General features: G+C 41.7%; 2 protein-coding genes across 2 annotated transcripts in view; one reads left to right on the top strand and one right to left on the bottom strand.

The window, feature by feature from the left end:
- The window catches only part of dnah5l (dynein, axonemal, heavy chain 5 like), a 311,233-nt gene that overhangs the window by 68,066 nt on the left and 219,511 nt on the right, over positions 1–23,656 (bottom strand). The window contains exons 62-68 of the mRNA XM_053621829.1: positions 16,768–16,935; positions 16,576–16,680; positions 8,927–9,040; positions 1,960–2,136; positions 1,520–1,714; positions 1,224–1,379; positions 857–1,039 (exon numbers count right to left, since the gene is read on the bottom strand). Of these exons, the coding sequence (XP_053477804.1) occupies positions 857–1,039; positions 1,224–1,379; positions 1,520–1,714; positions 1,960–2,136; positions 8,927–9,040; positions 16,576–16,680; positions 16,768–16,935 (1,098 nt within the window). The remainder of the gene's footprint in view (positions 1–856; positions 1,040–1,223; positions 1,380–1,519; positions 1,715–1,959; positions 2,137–8,926; positions 9,041–16,575; positions 16,681–16,767; positions 16,936–23,656) is intronic.
- LOC128605914 (uncharacterized) lies at positions 13,076–14,535 on the top strand. Its single transcript, XM_053621781.1, has one exon. It carries the CDS (start codon positions 13,243–13,245, stop codon positions 14,305–14,307), a length of 1,065 nt encoding a protein of 354 aa, XP_053477756.1. The 5' UTR covers positions 13,076–13,242; the 3' UTR covers positions 14,308–14,535.

Here is a 23,656-nt window from a genome sequence, read left to right on the forward strand (position 1 = left end):
TAACCAGAGTTCTAGTGGTGCTCCAAAAATGGCTAGCAAGAGCCCGGTGCCCACTGTTACTCATGCTAGTGGTTAAGATGACTTGGAAACTTCCTCCCTGGGCAGACTTATTGTTACAGATGAAAAGAGAGGTGTGGCATCCCCAACCAGACTATCTTCATCTATGGGTCTGTTCCCTCAATGTGGTGAACAGCTTGATGACTGAAGTGTGCAGTCCAAGAATTGACCCTGAATGCTATGGCACCTGGTAGATCCTTTGTCTCTATGAACACCAGACAACTGCCAGGGTTCCCTGCCATTTACAACCACCACTTCACAACTTTCCAGCTATAATCAACTGTTTCAAAACCAAAAACCTGAATATGTAAGCAAGGTCCAATCAAAGTCCAGATGTAAATCTGTGGCGAGACTTGAACATTTCTATTCAGCTTGAGAATTGGTAAATAAATCAGGTTCGATATGCAAAGCTGTAACTGCAGCCAAATGTGGTTCTACCCAGTATTGAAAAAGAGGGGTGAATACTTGTGCAATACCAATGAATGTTTGTTTTTTTTTGTTTTATCTTTGCATCACAATAAAAATAGTTTGCACATGTTAGACATATTGTGTAAATCAAACAGTAAAATCGCAGATAAGCCCTTTTCAGGTCCAGGTTGTAACACTAAAATGTTGAAAAGTTCAGTGACACTTTATGGAAGCTAAATGACATGTTTATCATAAAGTACAGCAATTTCCGTTAATACAACTGTCTAACAGACAGAAAGCCTATATCATTCTTTATAAGACTAAAATGGATTTAAAAAAAAAAGCTGGTCAAAGTTTAGCATGCATTTCACTAATTGCTTATATGTCTCACTTGTTTCTCTATGAGGATAACACGACCCAGCAGCTGGTCCTCTAGACCCCTCATTGTGACAGTAAAGTCCACAACTGCAGTTTTCGCATTGATTTCAGGACTATAGGTTGGGTTGGCCAGTTTTGTGGTAATGTAAAGGGTAAATCCTTTCATTACATCTACCTCTTTATCTCCTATTTTAACCTGTGTGTAGAGTGGAAGTGGACAATCAGTCACAACGGATGTTAAAGAAAAGAATACAATTGATAAGATAAAATAAATTATAAGGATAATAAACTGTATGTGAATTGCATCAGTGTACATGAAGCAATAGAAGCATGAAGCAATACAAGCAATGGTGACTGATTTTGTATGCAATCTTTTATACTTTATATGTTGAGCCAGATTTACTGAAGTTCTTCTCTAAAATGTTGTCGAGAACAGGATCCAGTTCTTCTCCAACATCTTCAATAAGTAGGGGTTTGCCAAGAGACAAAGTATATTCAAGGTGAGTTCGGAAATATTTGTGGTCTAGAGATGTCACCTAATGACCAGAAAGTCAAACAACAGTAATAATGTTAATGCATAATAGAAAAAGTGCTTCTAGTATGACATTCATTAATTTTATAATACATTTAAATCATTAAACAATTTTATTCTATTAATTTATTTTGCTCTCAATACCTGTAACTCATTATTACTTTCACGGTTCTTGATCCAGGTCTTTCCCTGGCCTTGAGGGTCAATGAGAAGTGGATATCGGGAGGCGCCAGTAACAATGATTCCATTTTGAACAGACAATTCATCATTGGGCAGGCCCTGAAGGTTCCACTCATCTATAGTGACATTATCTACCAGCATACTGCTGACATTCAGGTTCTAAAAGAAGAAAATGGGGGAAAGGGTGCATTTTGTAAATGTAACAGTCAAATGGATCATTACCTCACGTTCTTTATTACAAAACAACAACAGCAGCAACAACAAAAGCCCACTAAAATGGACTTACTATGGGCCCATAATGTAAGCCCATAATAAGTGGGCTTTTGTTGTTGCTGCTGTTGTTGTTTTGTAATAAAGAGCATGAGGTAATGATCCATAAGACAAAAAAAACCTGATTTACATACCTGAGTATATGGAATATAGTTGATATTCATTTCTTTCTTCCATTGCTCTAGAAGATGATTGCGGTATTCCTGGTTGAAAGGACCAGAATAGGACAGGAACCCAGTAGCTAGTAGCACATCTCCCATAAGATGCTTTATTTGCCGCTGGAACTCAGTACTGCTCTCTGTCCAGCGGATCTAACAAAGATAAAGATTGTCATTCTATTCCATAAATGCATAAAATAAAAGTACAAACCACTCACAAATACATCAAACTATGAGAGTAACCTCACGTCCAATTGAAATAGAAAAATAATGCCTCAAATATTTTTGTTTTTCACACAATACTGGTACCTAGAAATGAACAAGACCTAAAATTAATAATTTCATCTACATACAAACAAGCTACCCTCACCAAACAGTTTTTTAGGAACACTATACTAATACTAGGTCCCTTTGCTCTCAAAACAGCCTCAATTCTTCATAGCATTGATTCCAAGCTGTTGGATTCTGTTCCATGTTGACATGACAATTCCTGCAGATTTTCCAGGTGCACTTTCATGCTGTGAAGCTCCCATCCTACCACATCCCAAAGGTGTTCTTTGTTCATGAAACTTTTTTGAGATGACTTGCTTTGTGACATAATGCATTATCATGCTGGAAGTAGCCATCAGAAGATGGGTAAATTGTGGCTATGAAGAAATGCACATGTTCAACAACAGTACTCAAATAGGATATGGCATACAAGCGATGATTGGTATTAATGGGGCCAAAGTGTACCAAGAAAACATTTCTCACAATATTACACCACCCCCACAAGCCTGGACTGTTGACACAAGGCAGGTTGGGTTCAGGGAAACAGCAGGGATTCATGCTGTTGGTTACTAATTCTGACCCACCATCTGTGTGCTTCAGCAGAAATCAAGATTCCTCAGACCAGGTACATTTTTCCACTCTTCAGCTGTCTAGTTTTGGTGAGCCTGTGCCCACCGCAGCCTCAGCATTCTATTCTTGGCTGACAGAAGTGGAATCTGACATGGTCTTCTGCAGTTGTAGCCCAAGGTTGGCCTCAAGGTTCAATGTGTTGTATATTCTGAGATGGTTTTCTACTCACCAAAATTGTAGAGTGGTTATCTGAGTTACTGTAGCTTTTCTGCCAGCTCAAACCAGTCTCTCGGGGACCTCTCTCATCAACAAGGCGTTACAGTCCACATAACTGCCACTCACTGGACGATTTATCTTTATTGCACCATTCTGAGTAAACTCTAGAGACTATTGTGCATAAAAATCCCAGGAGATCAGCTGTTACTGAAATATTCAAACCAGCTCGTCTGGCACCAACAATCATGCCATGATCAAAATCACTGAGATCCCATTTTTCTCCATTCTGATGGTTGATGTGAACATAACCTGAAGCTGCTGGCCCACAACTGCATGATTTTATGCATTGTACTGCTGCCACACAATTGGCTGATCAGATAACTGCATGTGAGTAGGAGTATAGTTGTTCATTGTTAAACTGTTTGGTGAGTGTACATATGGAAGGCTTACCAGATAAAAGCCACTACTCTTTTTTTCCTAAATAATATTAAACAGGTTAATAACATGTTTAACAGAGTAATAACTGCATTTTTTATATAAAAGGAAAAAGCAGCACAAATGTTAAAAATTGTTGCATGCATTACCTGAATATGTTTGACATATAATTGCAGCATATATATCTTATTAAATTATTTACTTTTTTATTTTGGCAACAAGCATCGGTGGGTTTTACATAAAAAATACATCTTTCAGGAAATAATCACAAGTATTTGTCTAATAAAATGAAACGTCTGGGTTACGCATGATCCCTGAGAAGGGAACGAGACGTTGCGTTAGCTGAACGCTGTGGGGAGCGCCCTCGCGTGTGACTGAAGCTTGTGTTACATCAGGGCTATTTATAGGCCTGCCATGATCAGGTGACTTAAGCGCCCCACGTGATATATAAATGACACCTGTGAACCGAGCCATCAGCCTCTATTATCTGAAGCGAAGATGCAATTCACAGGCATGCCCCAGTATGACAAAGCTACGCAATGTCTCGTTCCCTTCTCAGAGAACAGGGTTACATGCGTAACCCAGACGTTCCCTTTCAAAGGGAACTCCACGTTGCATTAGCTGAACGCTGTGGGAACAAGAATAGCCACTCCGTCATACTGAGGGTATGGGTCACTCGAGCTTGGGCCGGAATGTATATCCAGGCTGTAAAATCGAATGAATGTGTGTGGCGTAGAACACCCCGCCAAAGCACACACATCCTGTAAGGATACCCCTTTGGACAAAGCCTTAGAGGAGGCAACCCCCCTAGTGGAATGAGTCCTCATGCCCACAGGCGTTGCAAGCCCGTGCGCCTCATAAGTGATAGAGATTACTTCCACTATCCAATTAGAGATGCACTGCTTCGACACAGCATCACCTCTACTGTCGATGCCAAAGCCGACCAGCAGCTGCTCTGACTTACGCCACTGGCCGGAGCGGTTGACGTAACTACAGAGAGACCTTACGGGACACAGTCGGTGCAATTTCTCTTGTTCCATTATGAGGAACGGAGGAGGGCAGAAAGCCTGCAACACTACTGGCTGGGCAGCAGATGTACGCACTTTAGGAATATAATCTGTCCTAGGATACAGGAAGGCCTTGGCTAATCCGGGGTAAAGTCAAGGCGGGAAGGAGCACCAGAGAGCTGTAGATCTCCTACTCACTTAAGATGTCAGGGCCAGCAGAAGAACTGTGGCTGTGGCTCTGGTGGCAGAACGTGTTGTCCACTAATCGTCCACTAATTGTAGGGTTGGCATTCGATTCCCGGCCCACATGACTCCACATGCCGAAGTGTCCTTGGGCATGTAACTGAATCCCAAGTTGCTCCCGATGGCAAGCTAGCACCTTGCATGGCAGCTCTGCCACCATTGGTGTGTGAGGGTGTGTGTGAATGGGTGAATGAGACACAGTGTAAAGCGCTTTGGATAAAAGCGCTATATAAGTGTACCATTTACCATTTACCACTTACCAAAAAAGCGCTATATAAGTGCGCACCATTTACCATTTACCAAGAGCGACCTTCAGAGTCTAAAGGCTCAAATGCGGCACCTGACAGACCTTCCAGGACCACAAAAAGGTCCCAGGAAGGCATAACCCTTGAAGTTGGAGGAAGTTGCCCCACAGAGGCTCCATCAATAGGGGCCTGGCTGGCCGAAATGGCAGCCACGTAGACCCTGATTGTAGGAGGAGCCAACTGCGCTGAGAAATGTCCTTGTAGGAACTCCAGGACTGTAGCTATTGCACAGTTCGCTGGGTCTAGCTGACGTTCCTCACACCACGAGACAAAAAGTCGCCACTTGAGTGCATACAATTTTGTTGTGGATGGTGTTCTAGCATTCTACATGGTCTCTACAACCTAAGTTGTGAGACCAGACTCTATGAGCTTGTGCCCCTCAGGGACCAGACGCACAGTTTCCATAGTTTTGACCGAGGGTGATAAATCAGCCTTCAGGAAATGAGACAGAAGATCCCTTCAACTGGGAATCTCCGAAGGAGTACTGTCTAGTAGGGATATAGTCTCTGAGAACCATATTTGAGCTGACCAATAAGGTGCTACTAGCAGCAGATGTAGACAGTCTTGGCAAACTCTCGCTAGAACTTGTGGGAGCAGAGCGATCAGAGAAAAAGCATATAGATGTGACCTCGGCCACATGTGGACCATGGTGTCCAGCCCTAATGGTGCGGGAGGAATGAGAATGAATCATAGCGGGCAATGTGTTGTCTCCTCAGAGGCGAACACATCCACTTCTGCTTGGCCAAACCTCCGCCATATGGACTCCACCACTTCCTCCACCAATCCCTGGGTCTCAGCTTCTGCCTCAACAGGATGTCTGCCCCACATTCCAGTTGCCCAGAATGTACATTGCACTCACTGACAAAAACTTTCCCTCTGCTCAGAGCAGAATTAGTTTCACTTGATTGAACAGGGGGCGCGAACATAATCCTCCCTGGTGGTTGATATATGAGACCACTGCTGTGTTGTCTGTCAACACATGGTGATTTCTCAATTGAGGAAAAAAGAATTTCAGTGCTAGAAATATGGCCTGCATTTCTAGGCAATTTATATGCCATTCTAGACGAGGGCCGCTACAGAGACCGTGAGCTGAACATCCGTCTAAGTCTGCGCCCCAGCCCGTGAGGGAGGTGTCTGTCATATCATCTTGCGATAAGGAGACACCCCTAGAGTATGACCAGAGGCTACAAGCCGGGGACACTTCCAAATTCTCAGAGCATGTAGGCATCGCCAAGTAACACTGATTACTCTCAGAAGTTTCATCCTCGGATGAAACCCCCAACTTTTCAATAGTGCAATAGGCCCAATGGTATGATGTTGGCTGCAGCTGCCATCAGCTCCAACAGTCTCTTGTAGAGACTGGAGAGGATGCCAAGATCCAGCTTTATCTTGTTCAATGTTGATAGGATTGACCCTACTCATGTTGGGGATGGAAACACCCTCATCGTAGTAGAATCCTTATAACCCCTACAAAAGTTGTCCACTGCACTGGAGAAAGCATACTTTTCTGAGGTTCAACCTGAGCACCAAGCTCTTCATGTGAGCAAGAACAACATCTCGATGTTGAACCGATGTTGAACCAGTTCCCTGAATTGTACTAGAATTAACCAGTCATCCAGTTAGTTTAGTACACGGATGCCCTGGAGTCACAATGGAGCCAGAATGACATCCGTGCACTTTGTGAAAGTGCGAGGGGATAAAGCTAGCCCAAAGGGAAGAACCCAATATTGCTATGCGTTGCCTGCAAACGCAAACCTCAGGAACTTCCTATGACTGGACAATATTTCTATGTAGAAATATGCAACTTTTAGATCTATCGTCACAAACCAGTCCTCAAACTGAATCTGTGGAACGATAAGTTTGGGCGTCAGCATCTTGAACCTGTGTGTCCGAAGAGTACAGTTCAGATGATGGAGATCTAAAATTGGCCGCATACTTCTCTCTTTTTTTTTGCGGACCAGGAAATAATGGTGGTAAAAATTTCCTTCTCTCAGGGAACGGGGTACATGTTCTATGGCCCCTTTGTCCAAGAGGGCTCTTACTTCCTGTGCTAATGTCAGGCTCTGCTCTGTGGTGACTACTATGGTGACCACACCTCTGAACTGGGGAGTCGAGCTCTGAACTGGACCCAGTAACCCTTTTCTATGGTAAACCCATGGAAACACATTTGGCAGTAGTTTCCATGCTGCCAGATGGTCTTTTAGTTACATTAACTTTATGACATTCTATTGGAGGGAAAGCATCAGATTTTCGTTGCCCTGTGACAGCTCACTGACCAGAGAACACTGAAAACTTGGGACAGCCTTGGGTAGGGGAGGCCTTACAGTAGTACTGGGGGCTAACTGCCCTAACAACCTCATGTCCCCTATATGTCCCTCCACAGCCCCTCAGGACCGCTCCTCCTTTGTCTGCTTGGCCTTTATGACCATTCTTAGATCAGGCCTAGTAGCAGACCGCGACTGTGGCCGCCCGGTTCCCCTGGTTGTCTGCAAGGGGAGGCAGGCTGCTGTACTCACCTTCTTGCACTGGCCCGGGCTCCACTCGTGGATGCCCGGCTGAACTCGACACAACAGGGAAGGAATTGGCTGAATTCCGCCGTATGTTGAGCTCACTCAGCAGGTCTGCTTGGTAGGAATGCAACACTGCCATTGTCTGCAGTGACCCACAAGCAAGACCACCTACTGCATATGCCTTGCCCACCAATGCCACGGTGGCCTTACATGGCTTGGATGGCAAAGCCGGCCCCCCCTACATTACCTGCCGTCGATGGAGAGAGGTAACTCGCAAGCGACTCCTCCACCTTCACCATTGCTAAATAGCCATGCCGTTCATTCCCCATGATGGCCAAATAATCCAACATCGCGGGGTTATAAATACAGCTTATGCATGGCTTTCCCCCAGAAGCGTGATATTTTGTCATGTACTGCTGAAAAAAGGGGGAGTTTTCTGCTGTGTGAGGGATTTATTTTCACTGGGGAGAAAAAAGCTCATCCAGCCTTAGTAATCACTTCAAGCAGCTCTTTATATGCTGCTCTCAGTTTTTAGCACACCCTTCTGGCTCCTCGAAGTCAGAGAGGAATTATTTTATTTATTTTTTTTGTGTGTGTGTGTGGTTTTATTTTTTTTTGGCTTTCCATAATGGAAAGGAGGAGTCGCGATGTGAGCTCCAAAATCAAGTGGAGAGCCGAACTCGGAAGACAGAGCAAGAGATAGAGCAGCGCTCGTCTCCGGCTCTTCTTCCACAACCATATGAGATCCCCAGGACCTGAACCAACTAGCTGCCTTGGCAGTGGCTGGCCCAGATCCACGAGGCTCTGAAACCCAACTCACTTCAGCCTACGAGGAGAGAGTGAGTCACGAGCGGAGCGAATTGTAAGGCATTCACAATGCGCACAGTCAGACCTCTCAAGGGCTTCCATGGTGTGCTCCATCCCTAGACAAGTCACACAGAAAGTGTGCAGTCCACCCTGTGATGAAACAGGAGGAGGGCGTAACACACTTTCTGAATTCTCTCACTCATACTTTTCTCCCTATTTTTTTAAAGGGACAGAAAAGAAAAGAGATTTTTCTTTTTTGTTTTTTTTGGAAAAGTTAGAGAGGAAATGAAGAGCCTTTTTGTGAGTGTTACACAAACGACCGACACGCAGTCTCCCTGCATATAATAAGATAATAAGTCTGACGGCATGGTTCACATATGTCGTTAATATGTCACCTGATCACGCCAGGCCTATAAATAGGCATGATGTTACACAAGCTTCAGATACCGGTCATGTGTGAGGGCGCTCCCCACAGCGTTCAGCTAACGCAACGTGGAGTTCCCTTTGAAAGGGAACAAGAGACTATTATAGAGCTGTTTAAAAAATAACAAGATGTATGTATATGTTTGTAAGGACCCACCTTTTCACCACCAAGTCCATCAATGAGTGCCACTGCACTGGACATTTTCCTGCGGCACCCTTCAGCATCATCCAACAACGATTGCTTCTCTCTCACTGCACCATCATAAAGTGCCTGTATTGTACAACATGAGAAAGAAGTGTAATTAAAATGATGCAAACTACTATTTCATTGAATTTTCTAAAAATAAAAGGAACTTGCACCACAATGAAAATAACAAGTATTATACAGTCATGTGAAAAAATTAAGTACGCCCTTAAAAAAATTAAAACTGTTTTTGACATTTGGACAAGCAAATATTTGAAACAAAAACTTTGAAATGGCCTATTAATAAAGGTGATATACTTGAACAAAACCACAAGGAAAATTAGCTTTTTAAATCATTTATTCAACAGAATTATCAGTAGTTGTGATATTACTCTGTGGAAAAAGTAAATACAATCTTTGCCTCAGAAGCTAGTATTGCCTTTAGCAGAAATCCCTTTACCAGAAATAACTTAACTCCCTTTAGCAGAAATAACCACCAGGCTTGCTAGAATTTTTGACCACTCTTCCATGCAATATTCTTTCAGTTTCAAGATGTTTGAGATTTTTATTCATGTACTGCCTGTTTCAAATCCCCCCCCACAACATTTCAATGGGATTCAAATCCATTTCTTCTTTTTAAGCCATTCCTTGGTGGATTTGCTAGTGTGCTTAGGATCATTATCCTTTTTAAAGGTCCACTTTAGGTTTAACTTCAACTTCGGACAGATGGCCTCACATTACCTTAAAGCATTCTTTGGTATGATGCAGAATTCAATTGAATCAATGAATGCAAATCAATCAATGAATGCAAGCTTTCCAGTGCCCAAGGCAGCAAAGCAACCCCAAACCATTACATTTGCACCACCATGCTTCACAGTTGGTATGAGGTGCTTTTCCCGAAAAGCTGTCTTGAGCAGCACCAAATATGTCTGCTGTGACTCTGGCCATACAACTCTATCTTTGATTCCTCTGTCCAGAGCACAAATAAGATAAGATAAGCAGCATCAAGCAGAAAGCAGCGTCAAGCAGGAAGCAGCGTCCTTCGAGCTAACGCTATTATATTCATTCTTCTAATCTCTATACTTTAAAATTATTTACCTTACGTTATACAAATATTACTGACACTAATTTAGATAAAACAATCGTAACGTTGCGCTGTCGCTAAATTTGATCTGTTTTTACAAACATCTGCGACTAGCTTGTAGCCCGCTAGCATCACCTACCGCTAGCCTTGTTTACGTTTACATTTCTCATTTACCGCTGTTTTGTTTAAAAAACAAATATGTCTGCTGTTTCTCCGGTTTTGAGTGCAGATGAGGACTCGCTCGAGCTTCACATGGTGCTGTTGGAACTGGAGGATGTGGAGAAGCAGATCTGCGGCCTACTCGACAAGCAGGCCCAGTTGTTGGAGCGAAGAACTGCGCTAGAAACATCTTGTGCCTCTGCCTACACATCCAAGGTAAGCACACAGCGTGGTATTTCCACTCCCAGCCCCTCTACGCCGTGTGTTTCTCTGTGGAGGGACCGTGCACCTATGACTTTCCCAGCCGAGGTCTCCGTCACGCCGGCGCCAACACAACATGGGCCTTGGGTGAACCAGCGGCAGAAGGCGCGGGCTGGACCCCAGGCGAGGACCTCTCCACCTCCGGTGTTCGAGGTTCCAACCAGGAACCGCTTCGCCCCTCTCCGTCAGATCAGACCTAACGCTGTGATCGTCGGGGACTCCATTGTGCGGAACGTCCGTGTAGCTTCATCTAAAGGTACGGTGCACATACACTGTTTTTCTGGTGCTCGTGTCCTTGATGACGAGCGCATTGGAGCGGTTGTGCTGCACGCGGGGACGAACGACATCAGGCTGCGGCAGACGGAGGTTCTGAAGAGGGACTTCTCCAGCCTGATCGAGACGGTACGAGGCAGATCACCCACCGCGAAGATCATCGTCTCTGGACCTCTTCCCACATACAGACGTGGAGCCGAAAAGTTCAGTAGACTTCTAGCTTTAAATGATTGGTTAGTTTCTTGGTGTAATGAGCAGAATCTGGTGTTTGTCAATAACTGGAATCTGTTCTGGGAGCGTCCTAGGTTGTTTCGTCCTGATGGCCTGCACCCCAGCAGCCTCGGAGCGGAACTGCTGTCTGACAACATCTCCAAGGCGCTACACTCCAAGTGACTGCCTAACATAAGTGCATCTTCTGACAATAACAACGTTAATTATAATCAATGTTCAATTAATAGTCCAGCACCTGTAATACATAATATAGAGACTGTGTCTGTTCTCCGAGCTATGAAATTACAGAGAAAATCTCGCGAAGTCTGTCTTCGTAACCTAATTAACATAAAATTAAATCATATTGAATGCACAGCCAGCACTTTTAATCTGAAGCTAGGACTATTAAACATTAGATCTCTTGCGTCTAAGGCTCTTATTGTTAACGAAATCATTACTGATCAGGAATGTAATTTAATGTGTTTAACGGAAACTTGGATCAAACCAGACGAGTACATAGCATTAAATGACGCCAGTCCTCCTGGATACAGTTATGTACATCAGTCTCGTTCAACTGGTAGAGGAGGAGGTGTTGGTCTCATCCATAGTAAAAATCTAATCGTCACACAAAAACCTAGTTATAAATTTAATTCTTTTGAAATTCTTTATACCGGTATAAGTTATGTAGCCACAAAAAATAAGTAAATTCCTCTAATTATTATTTACAGACCCCCAGGGCCATATACTGAATTGCTTAGTGAATTTGCAGACTTTGTCTCAAACCTGGTTGTGTCTGTAGATAAAGCATTAATTGTCGGAGATTTTAATATTCATTTTGATAACCTGGAAGACCCTCTAAGAATAGCGGTTGTGTCCATCTTAGACTCAGTAGGGATTAATCAGAACGTAATCGGGCCTACTCATAATGGTGGTCACACTCTTGACCTGATACTAACATACGGATTAAGTATAGAAAATATTGTAATTTTTCCGCAGTCTGAAGTTGTCTCAGACCATTATCTTATCTCGTTCATAATACATATTGATCATAATATTTCCACCTCGCCTCGCTACCGCGTAAAACGTACCTACACATCAGCTACTGCACCAAGCTTCATAAACAACCTCGCAGAAATATCAATTAGATTTGGATCACCGTCAGATCCGATAGAACTCGATCAGGCGACTGAAAGCTTGGAGTCAACACTCCGCTAAAATTAGCACCCTGGTATAATGATCAAACGCGTACCTTAAAACAGACAACTCGACAATTAGAACGTAAATGGCGTCAAACCAAACTGGTGATATTCCAAACAGCATGGAAGGAGAGCCTACTGAAATATAGAAAATCTCTTGGCGATGCTAGAAAAATCTATTTCTCCACCTTAATAGGAGATAACAAAAACAATTCTAGATTCCTATTCAACACGGTAGCAAAATTAACTAGGAATAACACCACTACAGAGAGAAACACTCAATCATTACATAGCAGTGAAGATTTCATGAAATTTTTCATTGATAAGGTTGAAAATATTAGACGTGAAATACAGGCCATTAAATTAAAACCGGACAGTACTGTAACAAACCCATTAGATGATAATGTAGCAATATCAGATCAATGTTTAGAGTGTTTTGCTCCGCATAGAGAGACTGAACTAGCTACATTAATCTCCTCAGCCAATTCATCAACTTGCATACTAGATCCTGTACCTACATGTTTCTTTAAACAGATTTGTCCAGGAGTAATTGAACCACTTTTAAATATAATCAATTCTTCCCTTAGCACTGGCTATGTACCTAAATCACTTAAATTAGCAGTTATTAAACCCTTGATTAAAAAACCTGACCTTGACCCCTCTCAACTGTCCAGCTATAGACCTATATCAAATCTCCCTTTCCTCTCTAAGATTTTAGAAAAGGTTGTAGCAAAGCAGTTATGCTCGTTCTTAGATAGGAATAACATTCATGAAATGTATCAGTCAGGATTTAGACTTCATCATAGCACAGAGACAGCGTTAGTTAAAGTAGTTAATGACCCACTACTGGCCTCTGATCAGGGTTGTGTCTCGCTGCTTGTGTTACTCGACCTTAGTGCAGCTTTTGATACTATAGATCATACTATTCTCCTTGATAGATTAGAAAATGTTGTTGGCATTAAGGGAACAGTCCTCTCCTGGCTCAGATCTTATCTGGCGATCGTTATCAGTTCGTAGATGTAAATAAAGACTTCTCCACGCATACTGAGGTTACCTTTGGAGTTCCACAGGGTTCTGTTTTAGGCCCACTGCTTTTTACTTTATATATGCTACTCCTAGGACAAATTATTCGTAAGCATGGAATTAGCTTCCACTGTTCTGCTGATGATACACAGTTGTATGTTTCAGCGAAGCCAGAGGACAGACAGAAGCTTAGTAAGGTTGAGGATTGTGTAAAGGACATTAGACTTTGGATGTTAACTAACTTCCTTTTACTTAATTCTGATAAAACAGAAATACTATTATTAGGATCACGTGTAGCTAGAAATAATCTTTCTGATCACATGGTTACTCTGGATGGACTTTCTGTTTCAACATGTACAGCAGTTAAAGACCTTGAAGTGATTATTGACTCCAGCCTATCATTTGATGCTTATGTAGATAATATTACTAGGATAGCCTTCTTTCATCTCAGGAATATTTCTAAGATAAGAAATATATTGTCACTACATGATGCAGAAATACTAGTTCATGCATTCGTCACCTCTAGATTAGATTACTGTAATGCCTTACTGTCTGGATGTTCCAGTAGGAATATAAACAAACTCCAGTTAGTCCAGAATGCAGCTGCTAGAGTCCTAACTAGAACTAGAAGATACGACCATATCACACCAATATTATCAATACTGCATTGGCTCCTAGTGGAATCCCGCATTAACTATAAAATACTTTTATTAGCCTATAAAGTACTACACGGTCTCGCACCACAATATCTAAGCGACCTTTTGGTTTTCTATGATCCGCCACGCCTACTTAGATCAAAAGATGCAGGCTATTTGACGGTACCTCGAAGAGTGAAGGCTACAGCAGGGGTGAGAGCTTTCACTTATAGAGCCCCACTGTTATGGAACAGTCTTCCTATTAGTGTTCAGGACTCAGGCACAGTCTCAGTGTTAAATCTAGGCGTAAAACGTATTTGTTTACTCAAGCCTACCCTGACTAGACTTTCTATTATACTAATTCCCAGTCCTAATAATCTTTTCTCTCCCTCTCTCCTTCTGCCGAGCCACACACGATTTTATGGAGATACTAGAGATCCAGATCCTTTCTGCCTCTGGATGGAGCTCAAATCTTCTCCAATTCCAGACTGCTGGGACTATGGCTGCTCCTAAGGCCATACAGACTTCATATAAGTCAATAATGAACTTTTTCACAATATCTGTTGTTACCCTGAAGAGGATGGGTTCCCTTCTGAGTCTGGTTCCTCTCAAGGTTTCTTCCTCTTAAAACATCTTAGGGGGTTTTTCCTTGCCACCGTCGCCACTCAGTGGCTTGCTCAGTTGGGATAAATTCACACCTTTAATATTTGTATACCGTGTTGATATTTCTGTAAAGCTACTTTGAGACAATGTCTATTGTAAAAAGCGCTATACAAATAAAATTGAATTGAATTGAATTGAATTGAATTATTCCAAAAGGCCTGGTCTTTGCCTACATGCTCAGTGGCAAACTGTAGTCTTATAAAGGCTTTTTCCTGGCATAGCTCTCATGCAGGTCAAATTTGTGCAATCTCTTTCTGATCGCAAGACTACCAGCAGACCCTGTGATGAAAATTTGGGATTCTTGAAGCCTTCTTTTTGCATCAGACTGTCTGCTCTTGAGCTGAATTTGCTGGGACAGCCAGTCCTGGACAAATTGACAGTCGTTTGAAATCTGCACCATTTGTAGATTATTTTCCTTACAGTGGAATGATGTATTTAAAATAATTTGGATATCTTTTTAAATCCCTTGACAGACTCCACAACCTTTTTTCTGAAGGTCTTACAGAACTCTTTAGATCTTGGCATAATGACACCACACACCTCACTAGCAAAGGGAACACCAGACACTAGATGTAAGAGGTGTAAATAACATCTGGATTTGAAGATGTGATAACACCATTATTAATAGGCACAGTTTCAAAGAAGATCAAATTTTTGCTTGTCCAAGTATATCAAAAAAGCCAACAATTTCCATGGGGTGTACTTATTTTTCACTTGGCTTTATATGTACACACACCGATCAGTCATAACATTAATACCACTGACAGGTGAAGAGAATAACTTTGATTACTTCACTAGAATGACACCTGTCAAGGGGTGGTATATATTAGGCAGCAAGTGAACAGTCGATTCTCGAAGTTGATGCGTTGGAAGCAGGAAAAATGGGCAAGCATAAGGATCTGCACAACTTTGACAAGTGAGAAATTGTGATGGCTAGATGATTGGTTGCATCTCAAAATGGCATGTCTTACAAAAAATGTGGTCCAGGGAAGGATAACCAGTGAACTGGCGACAAGGTCATAGGAGCCCAAGACTCACTGATGCATGTGGGGAGTGAAGGCTAGCATGTCTGGTCCGAACACACAGAAGAGCTACTATAGCAAAAAATGCTGAAAAAGTTAATGCTGGCTATGACAGAAAGGTGTCAGAACACACAGTGCATCATAGCACAGTAGCTGAACCAGTCAGAGTGCTGATGCTAACCCTTGTCCACTGCCAAAAATACCTACAATGGGCATGAGAGCATCAGAATTGGACCATGGAGCAATGGAAGAAGGTGGCCTGGTCTGATGAATCATGTTTTCTTTTATATAATTTGCATGGCTGGTTGCATGTGCATTGCTTACCTGGTGAAGAGATGGCACCAGAGATAGCACTATTTGAAGAAGGCAAGCTGGTGGAGGAAGTGTGATGCTCTGGGCAATGTTCTGCTGGAAAACCTTGGGGTCCTGGCATTCATATGGATGCTAATTTCATACGTACCACCAATCTAAACATTGCAGACCAAGTGCATCACTTCATGGCAATGGTATTCCCTAATGGCAGTGGCCTCTTTTAGCAGGATAATGCACCCTGCCACAATGCAAAAATTGTTCAGGAATGGTTTGTGGAAAATGACAGAGTTCAAGGTGTTGACTTGGCCTCCAAATTCCCCAGATCTCAATCAAATCAGGCATCTGTGGGATGTGCTGGACAAACATGTCCGATCCATGCAGGCCCCACACCGCAACTTACAGATTTAAAGGCTCTGCTGCTAACGTCTTGGTGCCAGATACCACGGCACACCATGCCTCGACAGGTCAGAGCTGTACAAGGGGGACCTACACAACATTAGGTAGGTGGTTTCAATGTTATGGCTGATCCGTGTATAGTGACTTTTCCCTTTATCTCAAGAAATTACAATAAGTGTTTTGACATAATACAGTACATTCACAAGGGGGTGCTTTCAGTGCTTTTCAGTGCTTTCAGAAATCTAGCTTTGAAATTGGTAAAACAAAACAAAAAAACCTATATCACCAGCGCTGCTCTTCGTTCATCAATTTTCCCAAATAAAATGTAAAAATTTTGTAAAAACATGAAACATTATATATATAAAGATATCCAATCAATCTGACCCACCTGTGCTTCGTCCAGTTCTTTCTGTTTTTCATCTAACTGTTCTTGCGCGCTGAACAGTTCATTCTGAGCCACAGCAAGTCGGGCCTCCTGTAACTTTAAGTTAGCCTGGGATAGACAGTTTAAGTGGTGACTGCATTAATTGTAGGCTAATTTGAAGTGCTTTTTAAAATGCAGGCAATAAAAGACCATTACCTTCAAAGGCAAGACTTCTCTATTAATGCTAAAGAAGTCAACCATAGCCTCAGTCCAGGAGCAAAGTCCAGCCACATTGCCACAGATCCGCTTAGCTGCCTCCAGATTATAATCATCCATACTCAGATAAGGCACAAGAAGCTCAACAACCTCCTCTGTAATTGTGTCCTTTTTAGTGAAACACAAGAAACAGTCAGAATATTTTATGGGATTATTATTTAAGAAACCTTTAGTGGGAATATTAAGTGAACCAATAAAGCAAAGTAAGTAGTATTCTCAATATTTTGGCAACATCTTTACCATGCTCCCTCTACATTTATTATTTTTCCTTCACTAGTAGAAGTTTTATCATTAAGAAATCTATAATATCTGCTTGATAGGGAAGATTTGATGTAAAATAAAATAAAACAAAATTTAATTAAATTAAATTAAATTTAAAAAGACCCTGTAAAGCATTAATGAGGAAAGAGAATAGCTGTCTCAGGTCAGGCCAGTAGCGCCTTTCCTGAACATTTCCAGGTAAATCAAAATTCAGCAGCTGCTCTGGCTGCCAAATAAAAAAGCATACTGATATAATAAAATACTACTACTGACACCCATCCATTTTCTGTACCACTTATCCTACAGAGTCATGCAGGAGCGTGGAGCCTATCCCAGGGAACTCGGGGCACAAGGCGGGGACGCCCTGGATGGGGTGCCAACCCATCGCAGGGCACAATCATATACACATTCACTCATTATGGACAATTTGGAAATGCCAATCAGCCTACAACTCATGTCTTTGGACTGGGAGAGGAAACCGGAGAACTCCACACACACAGGGCACATGCAAGATTTGAACCTCTAACCCCCATGGTGCGAGGCAAAAGTGCTAACCACTAAATTTAAGTTGTTAAGTTATAGCTAGGCCTGACAAAGTTACTTTTTGTACTATTATCTACTTAACTGCATGGGGATCACCAGACTTGGGCCATAACCCTGAATCTTTTCTCTGTTACTGTTGAGTTCTCCTTGCCACATCATTGTCTTGTTATTGTTTTGCTAGTTTTTGATTCTTGTCCTCTCTTTTGCTTGGTTGCTTAGAGAGTGTTTGTTTAATAAAGAATACCTTCACCTGCATTTGCATCTGCCTCTGAATCATTACAAAATGCAAAAACCATCAGGCTCAGTTGTAGTGGGCTACACTTCTCCAACATATCACAGCGCTAGTTTGCAGAAGAAATCACTATTCTCTCTCTCTCACACTCTCTCTCCATATATATATAAAATGTATGTATATATGTATATTTATGTATATATAGCACATTATTCCAAAAGACCTGTTCTTTGCCTATTTGTTCATTGGCAAACTGTATTCTTATAAAGGCTTTTTCCACACCTCCCATGCAGGTCAAATTTGTACAATCTCTTTCTGATTGTAGAAGCATGCACTTGGACACCAACAGTTGCAAGACTTACCAGAAGGTTTTAAATCTGCACCATTTATAAATTATTTTCCTTACAGTGGAATGATGTATTTAAAATAATTTGAAGATCTTTGTAAATGCCTTGAAAGACTCCTAGGCATCCACAACTTTTTTTCTGAAGGCCTTACAGAACTCTTGGCATGATGACATCACACACCTCAATAGCAAAGGGAACACCAGACACTAGATGTGAGAGGTTTAAATAACACCTGCACTCCCTGAGCAGGTTCTAATAACTGGCACCCAATCTTGAACACCTGATTCTAATTTTATGGATTTGAAGGTGTGATAAATGTAGGGGTGCTCTAATGCTGCCTCTGTAGTATATCTCCATAAAGAAGACAGCACTTGCAACAACAGACTGGTTCTACACCACTCAAGAAATTTGTCTACCAGGTCCCTATATTCCTCGTCTTGTTTATCCCTGATGCACCCAACCACCACAGAGTCATCTGAGAATTTCTGCAGGTGACAGAGGTCTGACTTGTACTGGAGGCCTGCGGTGTACAGGCTGAAGAGGAGAGGGGATGGCACATCCCACATAGCTGGTTTGCAGAACCTTTCAGTACCCTGTGACTGATTCCATCAGAGCCTGCAGCCTTGCCCTGTTTTAGCCTCCTTAGCTGTATTAGATGTATGGGGCTAGGGGTGGAAGTTCTCTTTAGGAGTTAGGGAAGTTGGCTGTAGGGTTCTGTGGGATTCTTTAGTAGTGAAGGGAACACACTTTCTGTATGCACTAACACTACCATCTTGGATAGAGCCAAGATGGCAGTGCGATAACACTCAGTGGACACTTATGGTCCAAAAATATGTTGCTACAGTATATTACACGTAACCCATTCAAACTAGGACACTTTTCCTGAGATGTGCATCAGAAACACTAGTGAATGTCTACCATTGCCAATTCCTACTGAATATTGGATAACACAGCACAGGAAAAAGAAACAATAGACTGTGGGAAGAGCTATATGACCTCAGGCTGTGTCATGAACCAGACCTCGAGACCGCTGCATTGCCTGATGCCATGTTCATTGAAGTGGAAGTGTGGCAAGCAAGTTGGAATCCATGCTAGCCTAAATGCTAACCCTAGGCACCTGAATTTATTTGACTTTCTATGCATTTTTTGCATATTAGAATAAAATCCATATTCCATGATATGCAGTTTCTAAATATTTATACATTTATATGTAGCCTATATGTGCCCTGCAATGGACTGGCACCCTGTCCAGGGTGTACCCCACCTTGAGCCCCATGACTCCTGGGATAGGCTCCAGGTTCCCCATGACCTTGAAGGATAAGCCGTATAAAAAATGGATGGATGGATGGATGTAGCCTATGTTTTTATATATACACAGTCCCCTCTGAAAGCATTGGAATGGCAAATGAGCTACTCAAAAGATGTTAATCTATTAAATATCAATGCTTTTCTTGACTTAACTATTACTTATATAATTGTTTATATATGCATTCATGTTTTAGTAAATCATGTCATCTTTGTATTAATATGTCTGGTTTACTGTACTGAAAATTGTCCTAAGAATGTTTTTAGAGTTTCCTATAAGGCCTTTAGCATTTATGAAGCTATATTCCAAATCAGTGCAAAAGTTGTAATATTGAGATGCAATATTTGCATGGTAATGCTAAAGTAGGCCATAAGCATAACATCTACACATCCTGAGATTTTATGAGCTAGTGATACAGGGGTAAAACATTTTAAAAAGATAAATACGGCTCTGCTAACTGGAAGTTAGTATGTGAAATGGTTTCATGGTTGCTAAATAATTCCCACTGTTCATTTAGTAAAACCAAAACTGTATTACCGAATGATAAAAACATGTGCAATGAACAAATGTTTGTATTTGTTTTTTAAATTAATTATTAAATAATTGTAATAACTGTAATGTCCAACCAGGTTGAAGACATTTTTTTTTACCCTAAATCATCCAGAGTATTTAGATACAGTCCTCTCCAAAACTACAGGAACGGAAAGGCCAATTCAATTCTTTTTGCTATAGTCTGAAGACAGATGTGTATGAAAAGAGAGTTTAGAATTTCAGCCTTTATGTCCTGGTATTTACATGTAGATGTGTGCAATGACATAAAACATAGCACATTTTGTATCAGCCCACCCAATTTGTAGGCGAGCAAAAATATTGGAACTGTCAGGTAACTGACAGGTGTTTCTTGTTATCCAGGTGTGTCCTGTTAGATTGCTTGTTTAAACAATAAATAGCTCTGAACATCTACTCTTGGTTTCAGTTTCAGTTTCACCTGTAAAGAAAGCATTTGTTGTTAAAAAGGATAAGCCAAAATGAAGACCAGAAAGCTGTCTATGGGAGAAAAGCCATTTTGAAGGGAATCTCAATCCGCGGCATCGCACAAACATTGCAACAGACATTGAATGGGTCGGCCAAGGAAAACAGTAACAGTTGATGACAAAAAATTGTGAGAGCTGTGAAGAAAACCCCAAAAACAACAGTCAGTGACATCAATAACCTCCACAGGGCAGGGGTGTAGTTATCACAATCCACTATTTGAAGAAGACTTCAAGACCAGAAATATAAAGACAGAAAGCACTCGTCAGCAGTCCGAATCAGAAAGCCAGATTGGAACATAATACAGAGAGGAGCCACAAAAGTTCTTAGATACAAAGAAGTGATGGAAAGACCAAAGTGTGGAGAAAGAAAGGATCTGCTCATTATCCAAAACATACAAGCTCATCTGTGAACCAAGGCAGAGGTAATGTCATGGCTTAGGCTTACAAGGCTGGGTCATGTTATGGAGGCGAAGGTGGATGCAAATGTGGACTTTTATTTAGAGTAGTGCAAAATAAATGGCTAACAAAGTAAATAAACCTGAAACAATAAAACAAAGGTAGGAAAAGCAATGTGGTGTGGATGAACAAATAGAACATGTGACGTGGTCATGGGACATGCAGTGGCTGATGGGTACTGTAGATTGGTGCCTCTGAGGTGCTAACCTGACAGAATACATCCCACCACCCCCATCCCCCTCATGGAGCAAGCAGGAGACACGACATCCTCTCTCAGGTTATGAGATGAAGTGATCTCTGGATATCTGAGGGGTGGTGCGACATCTGAGGCAGAATACGATTGTGGAATGACGGCCACCACAAAGCCAGCAGGGGGAGTGAAGTTCAAGGAAGGGCCAGAGGAGGGGCGATGTTCTGCACTAAGCTAGATGGGGAGCGACATCCTCCATGAAGCAAGAGGGGGGAGCGATGTCTTCCATGAAGCAAGAAGGGGGAGCAATTTATGGCACGAAGCAGAGGGGAGGAGTGACATTTTCAGTGGAGCAAGGAGACAGAATGACATCCTCACGGAGCAGGGAGACAGAGTGATGTCCTCAGCTGAGCAGGAAGGCAGCACAATGACCTCAGCCAAGCAGGGAGGCAGAGTGACGTCTTAGCAGAGTAGGACGGTTTTGGTTGGGTCAAGTATGCCATGCCCCCACAAAAAAATTTGGAGAGGGCGCATGGCATCAAGCCATTGCTGAGTGGCCCTGACCCAAGCTCCCTGGTAGGAAAGCAATATACAGATGCAATGCAAACAGAAGCTTGATAAACACATACAGAAAAACTAGAACTTAAATAGTGTAGCTAATTAACGTGAAAGAAGAAACAGGTGTGCATGAATAAACAGGACATGGGAAGTGGTCATGTGACGTGCAGTGGCTGATGGGTAGTGTAGTTTGGTGCCTCTTATGTGCTAATCTGTCAGGCTGCTTCTGGAACAGGCTAACTACTCTTTATTGATGATGTAACTCATGATGGTTGTAGCAAAATCAATTCAGAAGTTTACAGGAACATTTTGTCTGGCAATTTACAGAGAAATGCAACCAAATTATTCGGGAAGAACTTTATCATACAGTAAGACAATGATCCAAAACACACTGTCAACTCTACAAAGGACTTTGGGGGGGGGGGGGGTAGAAAGTTTTAGACTGGACATGTCAATCACCAGACCTTAACACAAGTGATCATGAATTTCACCTCCAGAATAGAAGACTGAGGGAGACCTCAAGAAACAAACAACAACTGAAAGAGACTGTGGTAAAAGCACTAATCTGATATACAGTACAGTGCATCCAGAAAGTATTCACAGTGCTGCACTTTTTCCACATTTTGTTATGTTACAGTCTCATTCCAAAATGGATTAAATTCATTGAATTTACCACAGGTAAATCAAGTTGTACACTCCAATCAAGTTGTAGAAACATCTCAGGGATGATCAGTGGAAACAGGATGCACCTGAGCTCAATTTTGAGTGTCATGGCAAAGGCTGTGAATACTTATGTACATGTGCTTTTTTTGTTTTTTATTTTTAATACATTTGCAAAGATTTCAAACAAACTTCTTTCACGTTGTCATTATGGGGTATTGTTTGTAGAATTTTGAGGAAAATAATGAATTTAATCCATTTTGGAATAAGGCTGTAACATAACAAAATGTGGGAAAAGTGAAGCGCTGTGAATACTTTCCGGATGCACTGTATGTCATGACAGGACAAAAAAGGATGTGACATGGAAAGAAATGGAGGATTGAGTATAGCTTTCAGGTGTATAGATAGCTAATTAGCATACAGATACTCTGTTCATAGAGTGTATTTACTATTAGTACAACCTGAAACTACAACCCAAATTCCAAAAAGTTGGGACGCTGTGTAAAATGTAAATGAAAACAGAATGCAATGATTTGCAAATCTCATAAACCCATATGTTATTCACAATATAACATAGAAAACATATAAAATGTTTAAACTGAGGGAATGTATAATTTTAAGGAAAAAATAAGAACATTTCGAATTTGATGGCCATAACGTCTCAAAAAAGTTGGTCAGAGATGCAGGTTTTTTAACTGAGCACTGATAAAAAGCTGAATGGTCCCTCTCCTCTTTAGTCTTCTTTAGTTTAAAGGGTGCGACTTCCATGGTTTCCAAAAAGAAATTCAAATTTCAATTCTTGTGACCAGAGAAGAGTTTTCCACTTTGCCTCAGTCCATTTTAAATGAACTTGGCCCATAGAAGACGGCGGTGTTTCTGGATCAGGTTCACATATGGCTTCTTCTTTGCATGATAGAGCTTTAACCAGCATTTGTGGATGGCACGGCGAAATGTGTTCACAGAGAATGAGTTCTGGAGGTGTTTCTGAGCTCTTACAGTGATTTCCATTACAGAATCATGCCTGCTTTTAATGCAGTGCTGCCTGAGGGCCCAAGGATCACGGGAATGCTATATTGATTTTCACCCTTGTCCCTTGCCCACAGAGATTTCTCCGGATTCTCAGAATATTTTGATGATATTATGTACTGTATTTGGTGATATATTTATAGTCTTCTCAATTTTACTTTGAGGAATTCTGAAATTGTTCCACAAATTGTAGATGCAGTTTTTCGCAGCTTGGTG

The sequence above is a fragment of the Ictalurus furcatus genome, chromosome 1 (assembly GCF_023375685.1).
Source record: "Ictalurus furcatus strain D&B chromosome 1, Billie_1.0, whole genome shotgun sequence".
Classification (NCBI taxonomy): domain Eukaryota; kingdom Metazoa; phylum Chordata; class Actinopteri; order Siluriformes; family Ictaluridae; genus Ictalurus; species Ictalurus furcatus.

What these genes read in the sequence shown, in the direction of transcription:
- LOC128605914 (XM_053621781.1), top strand. Translation starts at nt 13,243, where the DNA reads ATGCTACTCCTAGGACAAATTATTCGTAAGCATGGAATTAGCTTCCAC.